Source organism: Botryllus schlosseri, chromosome 16 (genome assembly GCF_051294905.1).
Source record: "Botryllus schlosseri isolate E-star chromosome 16, Bs_hap1, whole genome shotgun sequence".
In the NCBI taxonomy this organism is placed as follows: Eukaryota; Metazoa; Chordata; class Ascidiacea; order Stolidobranchia; family Styelidae; genus Botryllus; species Botryllus schlosseri.
Window position 1 is genome coordinate 22,117,711 of NC_137251.1, and position 14,294 is coordinate 22,132,004.

General features: G+C 38.7%; 2 protein-coding genes across 4 annotated transcripts in view; both read right to left on the reverse strand.

The window, feature by feature from the left end:
- The window catches only part of LOC145459207 (uncharacterized), a 49,532-nt gene extending 43,008 nt beyond the window's left edge, over nt 1-6,524 (reverse strand). The window contains exons 1-3 of one of the 2 annotated variants that reach the window (XM_080337839.1): nt 6,404-6,524; nt 6,192-6,334; nt 4,049-4,172 (exon numbers count right to left, since the gene is read on the reverse strand). In XM_080337839.1, the coding sequence (XP_080193965.1) occupies nt 4,049-4,172; nt 6,192-6,296 (229 nt within the window). In that variant the 5' untranslated portion in view covers nt 6,297-6,334; nt 6,404-6,524. The remainder of the gene's footprint in view (nt 1-4,048; nt 4,173-6,191; nt 6,335-6,403) is intronic. The other variant, XM_080337838.1, reaches the window with a different exon arrangement.
- Nucleotides 6,525-12,523: 5,999 nt separating this feature from the next.
- Nucleotides 12,524-14,294, reverse strand: part of LOC145459365 (pre-mRNA-splicing factor 38A-like) — a 78,611-nt gene continuing 76,840 nt past the window's right edge. For both annotated transcript variants that reach the window (XM_080338018.1, XM_080338019.1), the window contains exon 9: nt 12,524-13,069. In XM_080338018.1, coding sequence (XP_080194144.1) covers nt 12,949-13,069 — 121 coding nt within the window. In that variant the 3' untranslated portion in view covers nt 12,524-12,948. The remainder of the gene's footprint in view (nt 13,070-14,294) is intronic.

Below are 14,294 nucleotides of genomic sequence, written 5' to 3' on the forward strand. Positions count from 1 at the left end.
TTTAGACTAAATTGTAATTAACTAAGTTTTCTGTTGCTACTGAAGTATGGGAAACAGTTTAGCATGGCTGAATTATTTAGTTAACGAGGCACGCATAGCACACAACATGTAAACAGGCCTAATCATTTATACGTTGTGGTTGTCAAGTTTCAATAACAATGTAATATAATTGAAATTGTCATTAGGCAAAATGTTCATCAAATTGCAATTACAATTACAATTGCACGAAATAGAAATGCTTCAATTACAAGTATGATTACATGAAAAATTGTGATTAATTACATTTAGCTCAATTACGAATTATAATTACTTCAACTCTGGCTGGTACCCAAGCAGCAGTGGAAATGTTACCGTACATTTCTACTCGACTACAAGTAGAAGTTAAGATTTCCAAGACATGTCAAACCTTATTCAAGTGGAAGTTGAAAATGAAAGGTATGAGAAGTATAGGCCTATATACAAAAGTCATTATGGTGTGAATAAGTATATTTTTTCGGGGGTGGGTAGCGTAATTTTAGCATTTACTCCGGGATTGCTATCTCAGGATCAGCAAAGTGTATCTTTCAGCGACTAACGCATAATGACTGGTGACAGAATACGGAGAGGCGCATTTAAAAAAAATTTGTTCTTCGTTTCAATGATTCAGGGATGTTTCGTCGAGTTGTCAATTGTCATGACAATGTCGCCAGAGGTGGTCAAAGTAGTCAAGAAAGCTACTTAAGTAGAAGTAGAAGTAGCGACGAAAAAATCTACTCAAGTACGAGTAGAAGTACTTCCATAAGCAACTTAAAACAATTTGAAGTAGAAGTAGAATTGACTGACTTTAAAAGTACTCAAGTAAGTAAGTAGTTGTGAAAACGATCCTAATTTGTTCATACGGACTGTATAAAGGTGCAAATTGAGCTATGCGAAAGGTGACGAGCTTGATTCACATTGACGCATACCAGCAGGTATCCAATTTTCGATAACCTAAGCATTCGTCCACATCATGGGATGAAAATGATAGGATTGATATGGAAATGCGATACTTATCCTGTTTTCTCGTACACCACGTTTTAGAAAATAGCATGGTAATGCACCATCCCCCATATTATAAGGTCCGTAGTTTATTCGAAGAGCAATACGGAGAAGCTGTATAGGATACGGTGTAAACACTTTGCGTAATTAGTAAACGTTAATAAAAAATATGATGGACCGTAAGATGCCATATTGTGTAGCTTTATTTCGGGAAATTAAAGGCATTTCTACACTTGCTTTTATACTTCAACATGTATGTTATCCATACAAAACAACTGATTTTAATTATAACTCAAAGTATATGATACTTGGAATTGAAAATGAAACATAAATACTAGTTCTAAAAGTGGGACACGTTTTCATACATTTAGTCCAGAAAGTTTCAAAGGTGGTATGCTGAAACAGCTCTAAAACTAACAAAAAATGTCAGAGTCCACTTTTCCAGATTAGTAAGCGCCATGGACATGCTAGATTACGTTATGACAAGTAAATGCTAGATTGCGAAACATCAGTTTCAAACGTTAGGATACGCCATATTTACTGCGATGAATTATTTCAAATAGGCGAAGGGCGACAATGTGGTGTGAACTCAGGGATATCTAGATATCTAGTTCTAGATATCCGTGTGTGAACGGAATCACGCCAACCACTACCTAAATTATATTCATCGATACTTTCGTGAAATCATACTGGTAACGCCCATACCACACTGCACACGAAGCGCGACGAAAAGTCTGGGCTTTACTCAACTTTTATGGAAATAAATGTTGGTACTCTATGAAAACAGTCCCAAAATTCCTCAGGCTATCTTCCTGAATGGAAGATTGAGCTATTTCTACTTGACAAACTGAAAATAGCGAAAAGTAAGTAAGTAGATCACAAAATATTATGAAGTAGAAGTAGCAAAAATCAAATCTACTTGAGTAAGCACCAGAAGTAGAGGAAAACTACTTGAGTACTTCGAAAAAGTAGAAGTAGGCTACTTCGTTACTGACCCCCTCTGAATGTCGCACATGAAGGTAATGCAAACCTCAAAACTAATTTCTACTTTACAACATTAAAGGTGTAAGAAGAGAGTATATAGTTTCGCCTAAACAACTGTAAGTACAAGTGGAAGTATCTCTAAAAACAATAAACCAGAAGTTGTGTAGCCTACTCTGAAAGAGTAGAAATATACTTCGTCGATGACCACTTGTGGGCATAACTAAAGCTATAGTTCTGTTGAATATGACTAAAGCAATAGGTGTTCCAGCCATGTACAAACTACTTGATTTTCAATATGCGCAACAAGCAGAGATGAGCCTGAATTAGGATTGGGATTTGTGAAAACCGTATTTGCGAAATTTTGTCGAATTAGAATTGGATTTGGAATTGAGATTTTTATTTCAATGGATTAGGATTAGGATTGAATCTACAGATTTTCGGAGGGATTGATGTCCTGCGGCGAACAGGGAAAAAGTTTCTCGTCCTACCGAAGTTACTTCATGTACTTAGGCACTCATTAAGCGTTTTACTTCTTTTCCAGAATTATAGCCATAAGATGCCGGCTTTCCAAGTGAAATTCTATGTTTAAACCGAATTAGGATTAGGATTGAAATATACTGAAAATTATGGATTATGATTATATTTATGATTAGTATTTGGACATAGAAATTTTAAATCCGATCATCTCTGGCAACTACAACTCGACCTTTAGAAACCAACAACTATAACTAACTTACTATAAAATACAACCAACTAAAATACCAAGCACGAATCACTGAATCGCAATTGAGCTATATAGGAAACATCGGAGATAGAATCGGCATTTCAAAATGATGCAGTTTATAGTTTGAAATGGTGAATTTGAACTCATGGTGGTTTGTACAAGTCTGGTACTTGCAGTATTTCTGGTTGATCATGGCCCACCAACGCGTATAATAGGATAGGCCAGGGGTGGGCAAACTTTTGAGCTCGCGTTCAACATCTGAATCCATTCGCGGGCCGCACAATATAAAATTGGGATTATAAGCCAAAACGCAGTATTGGTATTTGATTGTATAATGAGGACATGGAGGACACATATGTGCTTATTTAAAACAAACCAAACATTGCTTTGATGATATCGTACACACGTCAGAAACATAGTGGCGAGATTTCAAAGGCTGGTCGATCTCAATAACCAATTTGTGAAAACTATAGAGATGAAACTCGGTAGTCCCGATTCTAAGAATAGGATTGAAATTTAACTCTGTGAGCAGCGGTCTATTCATAGATTTACTAATTCCACTTTTGGTTCAGTTCCAGCACAAACCATGCTGACAGCATTATAGCCATGCAAGCTTCAAACACGCTTCTACTATGTGTAGATAAAATATAAATACCCGAAGTCTACACATACAGAGAAGGAATCTACCTCAGACACGCACGAATCCTTTTTTATAAGCACATCACTCAAATAATTAAAACTGGAGTGGCCAATCCGAAATCCCACTCGTGATCCGAATTATGGCAATCTATCTGTGATGTTTAGCAGTTGAAATTTTTCAAACTGCGTGGGCCTTGAGATCGGGCTGTCGCACCAGAAATTAAACATAAATAATAATAATATAGGAAGTACGTACATTAGAACAGTGGTTCTAATACTTATTAAGACACGCCCCCCTATGATGATGACAGATTTCGCGCCGCCTTTATGGACATATCACAAAACGAAACCGGGATGCAGGCAAACCTAAGTGATAGTTTGATGGCATGGAAGGTTACGACTGTGGAGGATAGATTTTTAAGTATGAAATTCCAACTAAATACAGAGCAATAAATATGAATAGGATGTAAATCATGCTCAGCGCTAAAAATTTCTTCAGTTGTGCTCACTATCGCCCCCCCCCCCTTTGGATGCTTTCACACCCCTAAGGAGGCGCCCCCAGTTTGAGAACCACTGGTGAAATATACTAAGGAAAGGTTTAATCAAGTCCCTGTATTAATTTGCCCACGACAGGGATAGGCCTATGTGTTTATATTTTTTAGTATCAACCAGCTACAAACTCACCAACGTCGCATAATCTCCCAGTGTATCCTAGTGGACAAACGCATTTTCCTGCAACCTGAAAACCCCCGTTCGCACATAAGCTGTTTCCATCCTTTGCTATCACAAGCGTGGTTACATTTCGGAGCTGCAATGTAATCAATGATATTGAAAACGATGATAGAAACAAGCCCAACGAAATGGACATTTCAGTTTATAGTTCAATTATAGAGTACAACTGTAAATTGAGTACAGTGCAAATGTTCTTAATCATACGATAAGACTCTTAGAAGTCGGCCTACTACAGAACTTCCTATAGCCTACACAATTGAATAGTATATTGATATCGAAACAAAACCAAATATTCCGACTGACACTCGTCAAGGCTCAGGGGGTAATCACCAGCAACTTCTACAGAATTAAATACAGTTATAATTACGGTTACGTCATCCCGGTAGTCGATCTGTCGATATGATTACGTCAACACAACAGTATCATGTTAGAACGAGACATGCCACCCCATTTTTGTCGCTTGCTTTTTTTATACTATCTATACTATCTTATTTTACTTTTCATTCAGTGTGCATGCCTTCTTTTTACACCACCACCCAGGCCAAGTTGGGTGTCTGATTCCAGAGACTACTCCAAGTCGATTCGAAACCTTCCTATTTTTTCTTTCTTTCGCGATTTTTTGCGGTGTATTGAACTGATAAAAATTGCTAATAAACCGAACCGAAAGGAGTCTTTCGGGAGTAGGTTTGGGAAAATGACATTTTTCTCGGCAACACAATATAATTTCCAGTGAATATTTTCCAATTACCCGTATTTTCGATCGCTTGTGTAAGTTTTACGATTTGTAAAAAAGTGTTTCCATTTCCGGATCTGAAAATATGGTATCCCTATACTTATAATACACAACTAGTAGACGGTTACCCCTGACGAGTTTTAGCCATAAAAGTTCGGGTTTGTTCCAATATGAAAAGATTATTCAATTGTACATGCTCTGTAGTCAGTGAACATACGACCATCATTTTCACAGCAGCAAGATCAGACGAACTAGTCAAATAGGAAATGTTGATACTCAAGTAGAATTAAAGTTACGCACTATATTTCTAATCAATTATAAGTACAAGTAGCGATTTTTAAGACTACTTCGAGTGGATGCATATCTCACATAAAGTCCTAAAGTACTCACGTAAGCAGTTCAAAAGGTGATACATTCAGTGGATGTATCGCATACATTTACCAGGTAATCGGCAATGGCTACTTTTGATATTACAAGATATTTATCGTCATGACTAATGCAAAATAATGAGTGACATTGACGGGTTTCCATAGTGGGAAATCGAACCTATAATTATCGTTGATAAATTAACTCTTAGTAGCGAGCAGGACATCATTTCGGTATTCGAAATAATCATCTCTCACTACTAGACTCGACATATTTCAAGTAATACTAGATTCAGATTGGAGAATTCTAATGATTAAGCACAGTCCTAATCAACATCGGTCATGCCTGATTAGTGATTATAATACGCGCGATGTATCGTGGGTTGCTGATTACTGGCGAATAAATCATTGCGGACAACAGGAAAAAACACTTCATCAATCAACACTCGGCAACAGGCCCAGCAATCAAGTTGTCGATATTAAGCTATTGAATTTTGCTATCGTTTATTGAGCTATCGAACAATTACTAATGAACTATAAACACTATTCAGCGCTAGAGATTACCGGACAATGTTCCACCCCTGGCTAAGACACTGTTAGTAGCGATGACTCTGAGCTAGCAATGGTTGCAAGAACATATCACACAACAGAACACCGGTATCTAAATTCACGACAACCGATGATTCGTGTATTATAGTAGTTCGGCAACTATACAACTCGAACTACTCACTTTTCAAACTACATAACTAGAACTAGAAGTAGAACTACTAAAACAGTACTTAGGTATTGACAGTCAATTAAAACTAGATAGGTAGTTTTAGAAGTCCGCACCTTACAGCGACAGTAGGCTATATCTAATCTTGAGGTAAACGAGTTGTCACTTGCATGCTTTACAATACCAGATGCAAGGATAATCCTATATGAGCATATAGCCTAGCCCCCGGCTTTAATCATGTACAATAGCCATGGTATGTATATATTAATTAAAGTAGATCACCTCAAAAGCGGATACGACAATCAGCAACAGATTGACTCGTAAGGTACTTGGTAGCTTTAAGCTTCGGCACGCGGCTGGATTCCATCTGACCTTGTTTGCCGTCATTTCCGCTCAAAGGTGTAGTGTTCTTATCCCGAGTACACCTTGTAATGTATAAACCCATATTACACTGAAGTTCAAGCACCTGTTTAGGCAATATTTGCAGTAATTACTTCGGAGAATCCGCGCTGATGCGATCGAAATCATTCACATCCCTTGTATAACACTCGTTTATACAATCTGACTCTATATTCCGACTTTGTAAACAATGTTCTGCAGTCAAATCGAGTTAGCCAATATCGAAATTGGGAAGAAAGTGTCGTTCCAATGGCCGATTTCGGTGTAAACTTCATTTCTTTCAGGAAAGTCGCGTTTCCTAAGTTGAATAATATTGCGTTTCTAATTACCGTTGCAGTAAACATGTCGAGAAAGGAAACAATCAATAATAACTATAACGTCTACGAGTCTGATTTCCCACAAGTGAAGGGCTTGCCCGGTAGAAACGACTATAGAAAGTTACATTGACTATACCTTGCGAATTCTTCCGTTCATCGATGTTGGGTGAAACGGAGTATCAGTATAATTGCCTCTGTAAAAGCGGTTATTGATAAAGCCACCTTATATGGCCTCAGCCCAAGGATTTTCTTAGTTGTACATTAGCAAGGATAGCTACGCTATAGTTGACCCTCAACCTCAAGGTCGTATCGATCATTCATATCTAATACCGAATACTGTGCATGCATATTTTCTGTACCACCATCATGCATTTTGGTTGGATGAAAATAAAGACTCTCTCTCTCTCTCGCTACAAACAAAAATCGTGTATTCCGTCGTTTTTCGTGTAAATGAGGTAAACGAGATTCTCAGGTAGCAAATTGTGCTTCTCATACACTTCGAAATGGTGGAAATGTGTTGGAACTGAGCCAAATACAACATTTTGTTCGATTTATTCCAGACCTGTATGATTTCACGAAAGTATCGGTGAATATAATTTAAATAGAGGGTTGGCGTGGTTCCGTTCGCACCACTGTCGCCCTTCGCCCATATGAAATAATTCATCACAGTAGGGGAGATGTGGTACCGATGGATCAAAAATTGCAAAATGATCTCTGGCCCTCAAATCTTCAGCCGAGAATAGCAGATCTTTTGCTGTCTCAACACTTCGATACAAGCTCTACCTACCGCGGACATTTACATGAATATCCGCCTTTTCAAAAAATATTTATAAACGTTTAAAGTTTGTTGCTCGAACGTGTTATCGGTCCCCACCCGGTGGGTCCTAAGGCACACGACCATGGGACCTATGAGACATACGCTCAAAAACTCAAATTTGTTAACTTGTTTTGTTGTGTACTATAAGCTAAGCTACAGCAAACCAATTAAGAATGTTTCGTCGCGACCTTCAAGAATAAAATAGATTATATCAACTCAAATGTTGGCATAAAATCATGTTTTGATTTACGCCTAAACTTACAAAATTAATGCCACTTACATATAACCCGCTAATCGACATTTTGACTTTCAAATACCTCGTAATAGCGATAAAACGCCACAGGTAACAATGATTTACAGCCTATATATATGTAGGCGAGTTTCTGTTGTTGAGTGATTAGTTGGTCTATGTATTTTGCTTGATTTGGCTGTGGTACCAAAGGTCCCCCACCCCATAAATATTGTTATTGACTTGAAAATAGTCCACTCGAGGATGGTATTGATTCAAAATATATGTGCCATAATATACCCTGATACAAGCCCTATACTTCACATGAAAAATTATGGCGGGTTTGTTAGTCTGAAAGGTGATATAGAAAAATGCAAATGTCGATCCAAATTTACTTTACACCCCCTAAAACGTAAATCATTCGTCACAGACCCCATAACTCACGCAGGTCGAATTTTTTTGCATGTGAGGAAAGATTCTGTCAGCATGTAACTGTAGACAAATTCACGGAGTGTAATCATCGAATTATCATGGATAATTTTTCAAGTATTTTCGGTCCCAGTGATCCATCGGTACCACATCTCCCCTACATATGTTATCACAGTATATTTGGCTCATCATAACGTTTGAAACTGATGTTTCGCAATTCAGCATTTTCTTGTCATATCGTAATCTAGCATGTCCATGGCGTGTCCCAATCTGTAAAAGTGGATTCTGATTTTTAGTTTTAGAGATGTTTTAGCATATCACCTTTGAAACTTTCTCGACTAAAAATATGAAATACATGTTCTCCTTTTAGAAGTAGTATTTATCTTTCACTTCGAATCCCGAGTATCTTATACTTTGAGTTATAATTAATATCAGTTCTTTTGTCTGGATAACATACATGTTGAAGTATAAAAGCAAGTGTAGTGATGCCTTTAATTTCTCTAAATAAAGCTTCACAATATGGCATTTTTACGGTCCACCATATTCTTTATCAACTTTTACTAATCGCGCAAAGAGTTTACACCGTATCCTATAAAATTCTATGTATTGCTCTTCGACTAAACTAGAGGCCTTATAATATGGGGGATGGCGCCATACCATGTTATTTTCTAAAACGTGCTGTTCTAGAAGACAGAGGATTAGCATCGCATTTCCATATCAATCCTATCATTTTCATCCCATGATGTGGACGAATGCTTATGCTATCGAAAATTGGATACCTGCTGGTATGCATCAATATGAATCAAGCTCGTCACCTATCGCATAGCTCAATTTGCACCTTTTTACAAACTATGTGAACGAATTAGGGTCGTTTTCACAACTATACTTACTTACTTGAGTACTTTTAAAGTCAGTCAATTCTACTTCTAGTACTTCAAGTAGTTTTAAGTTTCTTATGGAAGAAGTACTTCTACTTCTACTTGAGTAGCTTTCTTGACTACTTTGACCACCTCTGTATATCTCCATAAAGATTGGTGTGTTTGACTCATTACACTCATTGGAATGGTGGTGTGAAAAAATCAAATTGATACCGGAGAGTGCGGTTTAGCCGCTTTACGCCTGCCGCACTATATGCACATAGGTTATGCTGTTTGGTCTACATCAGAATAAGCTCAAGCTGTGGCGCAGGCAGCATTTATTGCGTAGTGAAAAAAGGCGCAGTGCGGCCGACACATTGGTTAAGCAGTAGTAAAACTATAAATCATTGATAAATTTTTCTGAATTATATTGCACTTGCGCATATAGTTTTAGCTACTAATAAGGCTAAATCTGATTAGTTAAAATGAGCTGGCGTAAAAACGTTTTTCGTAACGATCATGAGAAAGAATTCAAAGGTATCTAACGAAGCTTGAAGGGCGAGTGTTTCGCACATTGCAATATATGCAATTGTGACATTAACCTGGAGGCCATAGAAAAGACCGCTACTTCAACTCACATTGGCACCCCAAAACACAAGATGTGTGTCATAATGATTAATTTGAGCCAGTCGAGGAATAATTTTTCCACAAGTCGAACAGCACCAACGACCACAGACTACAAGACAGCTGCTGCACAGGGTAGCCTACCTGGGCATTCCATATTGTCAAACACCAGCAATCACTCCTCGCCAACGACTTCACATCGCAATTGTTCAAATCAATATTCCCCGATTCCAACATAGCAAATAAGTTATTTTCGGCCAGGAGTTCTTGCTCCATATGCTCAAAAATGATTTTGTCTAAACTTGGTGTACGGCATTGCCTTTTCCATCTTGGTTGACGCCTATAATCACAACGAGGTGAACAAGGTTTGGTTTATCATCCTACGGGTGGCCCAAGAATGACGTGTTTTTTTTGGGGGGGGGGGGATGACGAAGTGATGTTTCGGCCCTGAGTAAAGGTAAACCTCGGCCTGAGACGTCGTGAGAACCGCGAAGCACTTTCTAGGAGTTGCTGAAGCAGATTGTTTCTAGCGAAAAGTATGGAATGTGATATATACCCCGGCTCTGTTAGTACAAAGTATGTACGGAAACACTTTTTCATGCTAATCTAATTTTTCGACTGTCTTTATTTTTGGGTCCATGTCGATGGCAACCCTGACGGTAAGCCTATGAAGTATAGGCTACAAGCTGTAAAATGTCAAATGATAAGTTCACCGACAGTGCAAAATCTACGATACAAACGAAATGCAGGTTGCAAAAAAGCATTAACTTTTTAAAGAATTTTGACCTGACGCTACAATTTTGACTTTTTTGACATGGTTTTCGAGCTCGACCCTCCGAGACCAACTGGCTACACCCCTGCAACTATATACCTACACTGAGCTATTAAGCATCTCGCAGGAACCAACAATTCAAAATGTTTGAGGTCTCGCGATGGCTTCCTCATGAATCATTATAGACAGACACAGCATGCTCCATCCTGTTCTACTCCGAAATGAACCAATAAGTCCAAGTCCCAACGTTTAAGAGAGAAGCATTTGCTTCCTTATGACATCGCCAAAGGACTGTAATTTACAAGCTGCGTACAGTTGATATGAACAGTACGTTGTTGCGCACCCGGACAACATGTTCTGAAGGATAAACGTGTCTAATTTGTGCGATACCTATCGATCCATTGTAGCGAGGATATGGTACACCGTTGTAAAATTTTGGTAGGCCTTCATTATAGGGCAGACCTGGGCAAAGTGCGGCCCGCGGAGCTATTCTGTGCGGCTCGTTAGAGGATGCTTGGAATTCAAAACATAAAACCTGCTATTTGAATGTTGATGCGTGGACTAAAACCATAGGTTGTATCAACTGGACAGGAAATTCGTTTACTTTGAAGCCTGTTAATTAATACGCCACGATTACGCTGCCTACGTAGCCTACCTCGCATGCGTAGCCTAATCCAGATTCAAAATAAAGTCTATGTAGCAACCAGGGCTGTGGAGTCAGAGTCGGAGGAGTCGGAGTCGGAGTAATTTTCGCTTGATGGAGTCGGAGTCGTGAAAACTATAATAGCTGGAGTCGGAGTCGGTGGGAAAATACTGACTGGAGTCGGAGTCGGAGTTTGTGAGAATGACTATGACTTCGACTCCAACTTCTCTATCATGAAAACATTTGCTTTCAAAGAATTTTCAATAGAATTTTTGTGTACCACCAATCACTGTTATTATTAACTATACAGATCAGGTGCGGCCAGCCCGTGGCACGCAGGCCAAATTTGGCACACGAGAAAGTTAGGTGTGGCCTGCGAGGTAATTCTCGAAATTATTTATGACATCAGGTACAATTGCAAGGCCAACCAAAATTTGATTGGCATGACCGCGAAATTTGATGATGACTAAAACAACAGTTCTGACGCATTGACGTATCCAGGGGTCAGCCACATTTATCCCAGATCTTCGTATATGACCATTGACCATGAAGTAGAATATTTCATAGCAGATTTATTTGACTTGAAATTTTTCTCGGTACTTCGCATGATTCATTGTCACTAGATTTCTTGCATTCAGTATTTGAGCCCCCTTCTGAAAATTATAAATACATATTATTCACAGAATTGAGTCTAACTATATTCGCAATTAGGAGATACGGCTTCGCTTGTGCACTCGCAGCGAGATCGTCGACAAAATATTTGCACAAAATGATAGAGGCATGTTCAGTGTTCACTGATACCGTCGATTTTGCTATGTCTAAACGTCGAATAATCCTGTCGTTGACAAATGAGCTCAGTGGTATACAGATGCGACCCCCAATGTATGTTAGCGACATATTTATTGATATAGCTATAGTCTAATTCAGTCGTTATCTTGCAAAAAAATTGTTATCAATTTATAAGTCTTGTTTGCAATGTTACCTAATTCGGTTCGCTCCTATCGAAGACTAAAAAAAGGTTATCAACATTCCAGTTGCCCGCGCAATGGTTCGTAAATCTCAGGTGTCCCTTTCGCCGAAAAAGTTGCCCACCCCTGATGTAGATAAAATCAGACATTACTCGCAAATTAAAACTCAGTTGCAGAGGGGAAGAAAATCGCAAGATGCGTTTTCGCGATGCAGTCAAAATTGATGCAATTTTTGAAATTATACAATGTGTGACAGAGAAAATGCATCGGCTGGTTTTGTAAAATTGTAAAAATGATGTAAATATGACCAAACGATGCTTCCCACTTGACAAAATTAAAAATATTTGTAGTGTAGCTTAGCTGTTTGGGTCGAACAAATGATTAAGAAAGACTGCAATAAGTCCCAATCCTTGAATACTTGATTAAGTACATGTAGACTAGACATAGGCTATGGTCTTGGTACTCATACTTTCGGCAGACTATCAAAGGTGGCTTTACTACAAATTACTAGATGCGTCTCCGCGAATATCCAATAATATCCAACGACACTACAGATAGGTGCAGTTTTCCAAAATATATTCAGTTACCGGAATACAGGGTCTATATCGCCCGGTTGTCATGAAAATTGAAAATATTCACTCAGAAAAGCGATGCAAGCTTACCAAATATTTAATACTTGGTTTTGCCTAAAAAACTGTTCTTCATTATCGTCAAGCATATCACAAAACTACTTTACATGAAAACAAATCAAAAGCGAAAAAATCTTTGTTTGACTCAAGAAGTTGTTTGGCAGAAGTGAAAGTAGTCATAAAACATAACCACTTTAGTATCTTTACTAGAAGTACTTTGTGATCGACCACCTCTGCTTCCACGAACATGCAGCTTTGCCAATCAGAGAGTCAACGCATCAGTTAGTTTGATCTCCACTTGTACATTTTGACCGCGTTTGGCTTCCACTTCTCAACCCCATACACATAATCTCTCTCATTTTAGAGGTTTTAAACCGAGTTTGGCTCGAAGTTCGTTGGCTTCTTGAATCTCGATACTCTCCACCTTTTTCTCAGACTTTTTTTCTTTCTTTGCCTTTTTCTTCTTCTTCTTGGATCTGTCATTATCGAGAGATTGGAAATTTCAACAGGTTCGCTTGTTGCCATATAGTTTACCCTACGACCCGACCGATGGAGAATTTTCAAATTGATAACCAATTCGATTCAAGTAGTGAGATATGATTTTTGAGTAGTGAAACAAGACGCTCCTTGCTACCAAGAGTTAATTCAGCAACAAGAATGATGATTTTTGATAGTATCTGCGACTGTGGAAGACTTGAAGCCTCGATTGGTCATATCGCAGCATATCAAACATGTAGTACAAATCTACGTGTGCAGTCGTCATCACACCGCAGCATTGACACAAACTACAATAAAATAAGAACTTATGAACATGCGATATAATAGAATGCGACATTCCATGCTACAATTGGGCATGCGACACTCGAGCATGATGGTACAATTTAGGGTTAGGGCCGTGTATGGTTTTGAATTTAGATTGAGGATTGCGTTAGCTTTGGGGTTATAGTGGTTCCCAAGCTTCTTCGACTCATCGCTCCTTATCAAGCTCGACGCAACTTTCTGCCCCCATATTTATGGATCCGAAAATAGGACATACACAGGAAAATTTTCCACGACTGAAGTCTGGTTGATGATGAAGTGCCCAAAAAAAGGTCATTTCGATATGACTCCCGAAAGTCCCTTTTCCACGTATAATTGGTGGGAGTTGACCCTTTTTTAGTCGTGGAAGTTTACCCTACTTTCGTGGCGGATCCACAACAACCTGTTTTCCACAAGCATTTCGTGCCGATTATTCAGTTAAATATAGTCTAACAGAATATAGTCAGTTCTAACATTTTCGCCCCAGTTTCCCGCAATCGCCCAGTGGGGGGGATATCTCATGTTGGTAACCACTGGGTTAGCATATATATCAGTGTTGATTTCGGGGTTAGGGTCAGTTTGGGGGTTGCAAAGTCACATGTCAAAGTGCCGCATGTTTCATTGTGTCGCATGCTCATATGCTGGGCAATCCGAAAAAATACCAAATAATCTTGACTCTGATGCAGAACTGGCATTTCAGTCTTGTGGTCACATCAATAGGTACATGTTTGACCTTTCTACGTCACACTGTTATGACAGTAATACTCGACTGAAAGCCTTGCGTTCAGTTCCGAGTCGAATCACCCAGGGACACTCATTTTTGCACAGCCCAACTTGCATACCAAAAACTAACTCAAAATTTAACCCACATGCTCCCACGTCCAAGGAATCAAGTAAAGATAT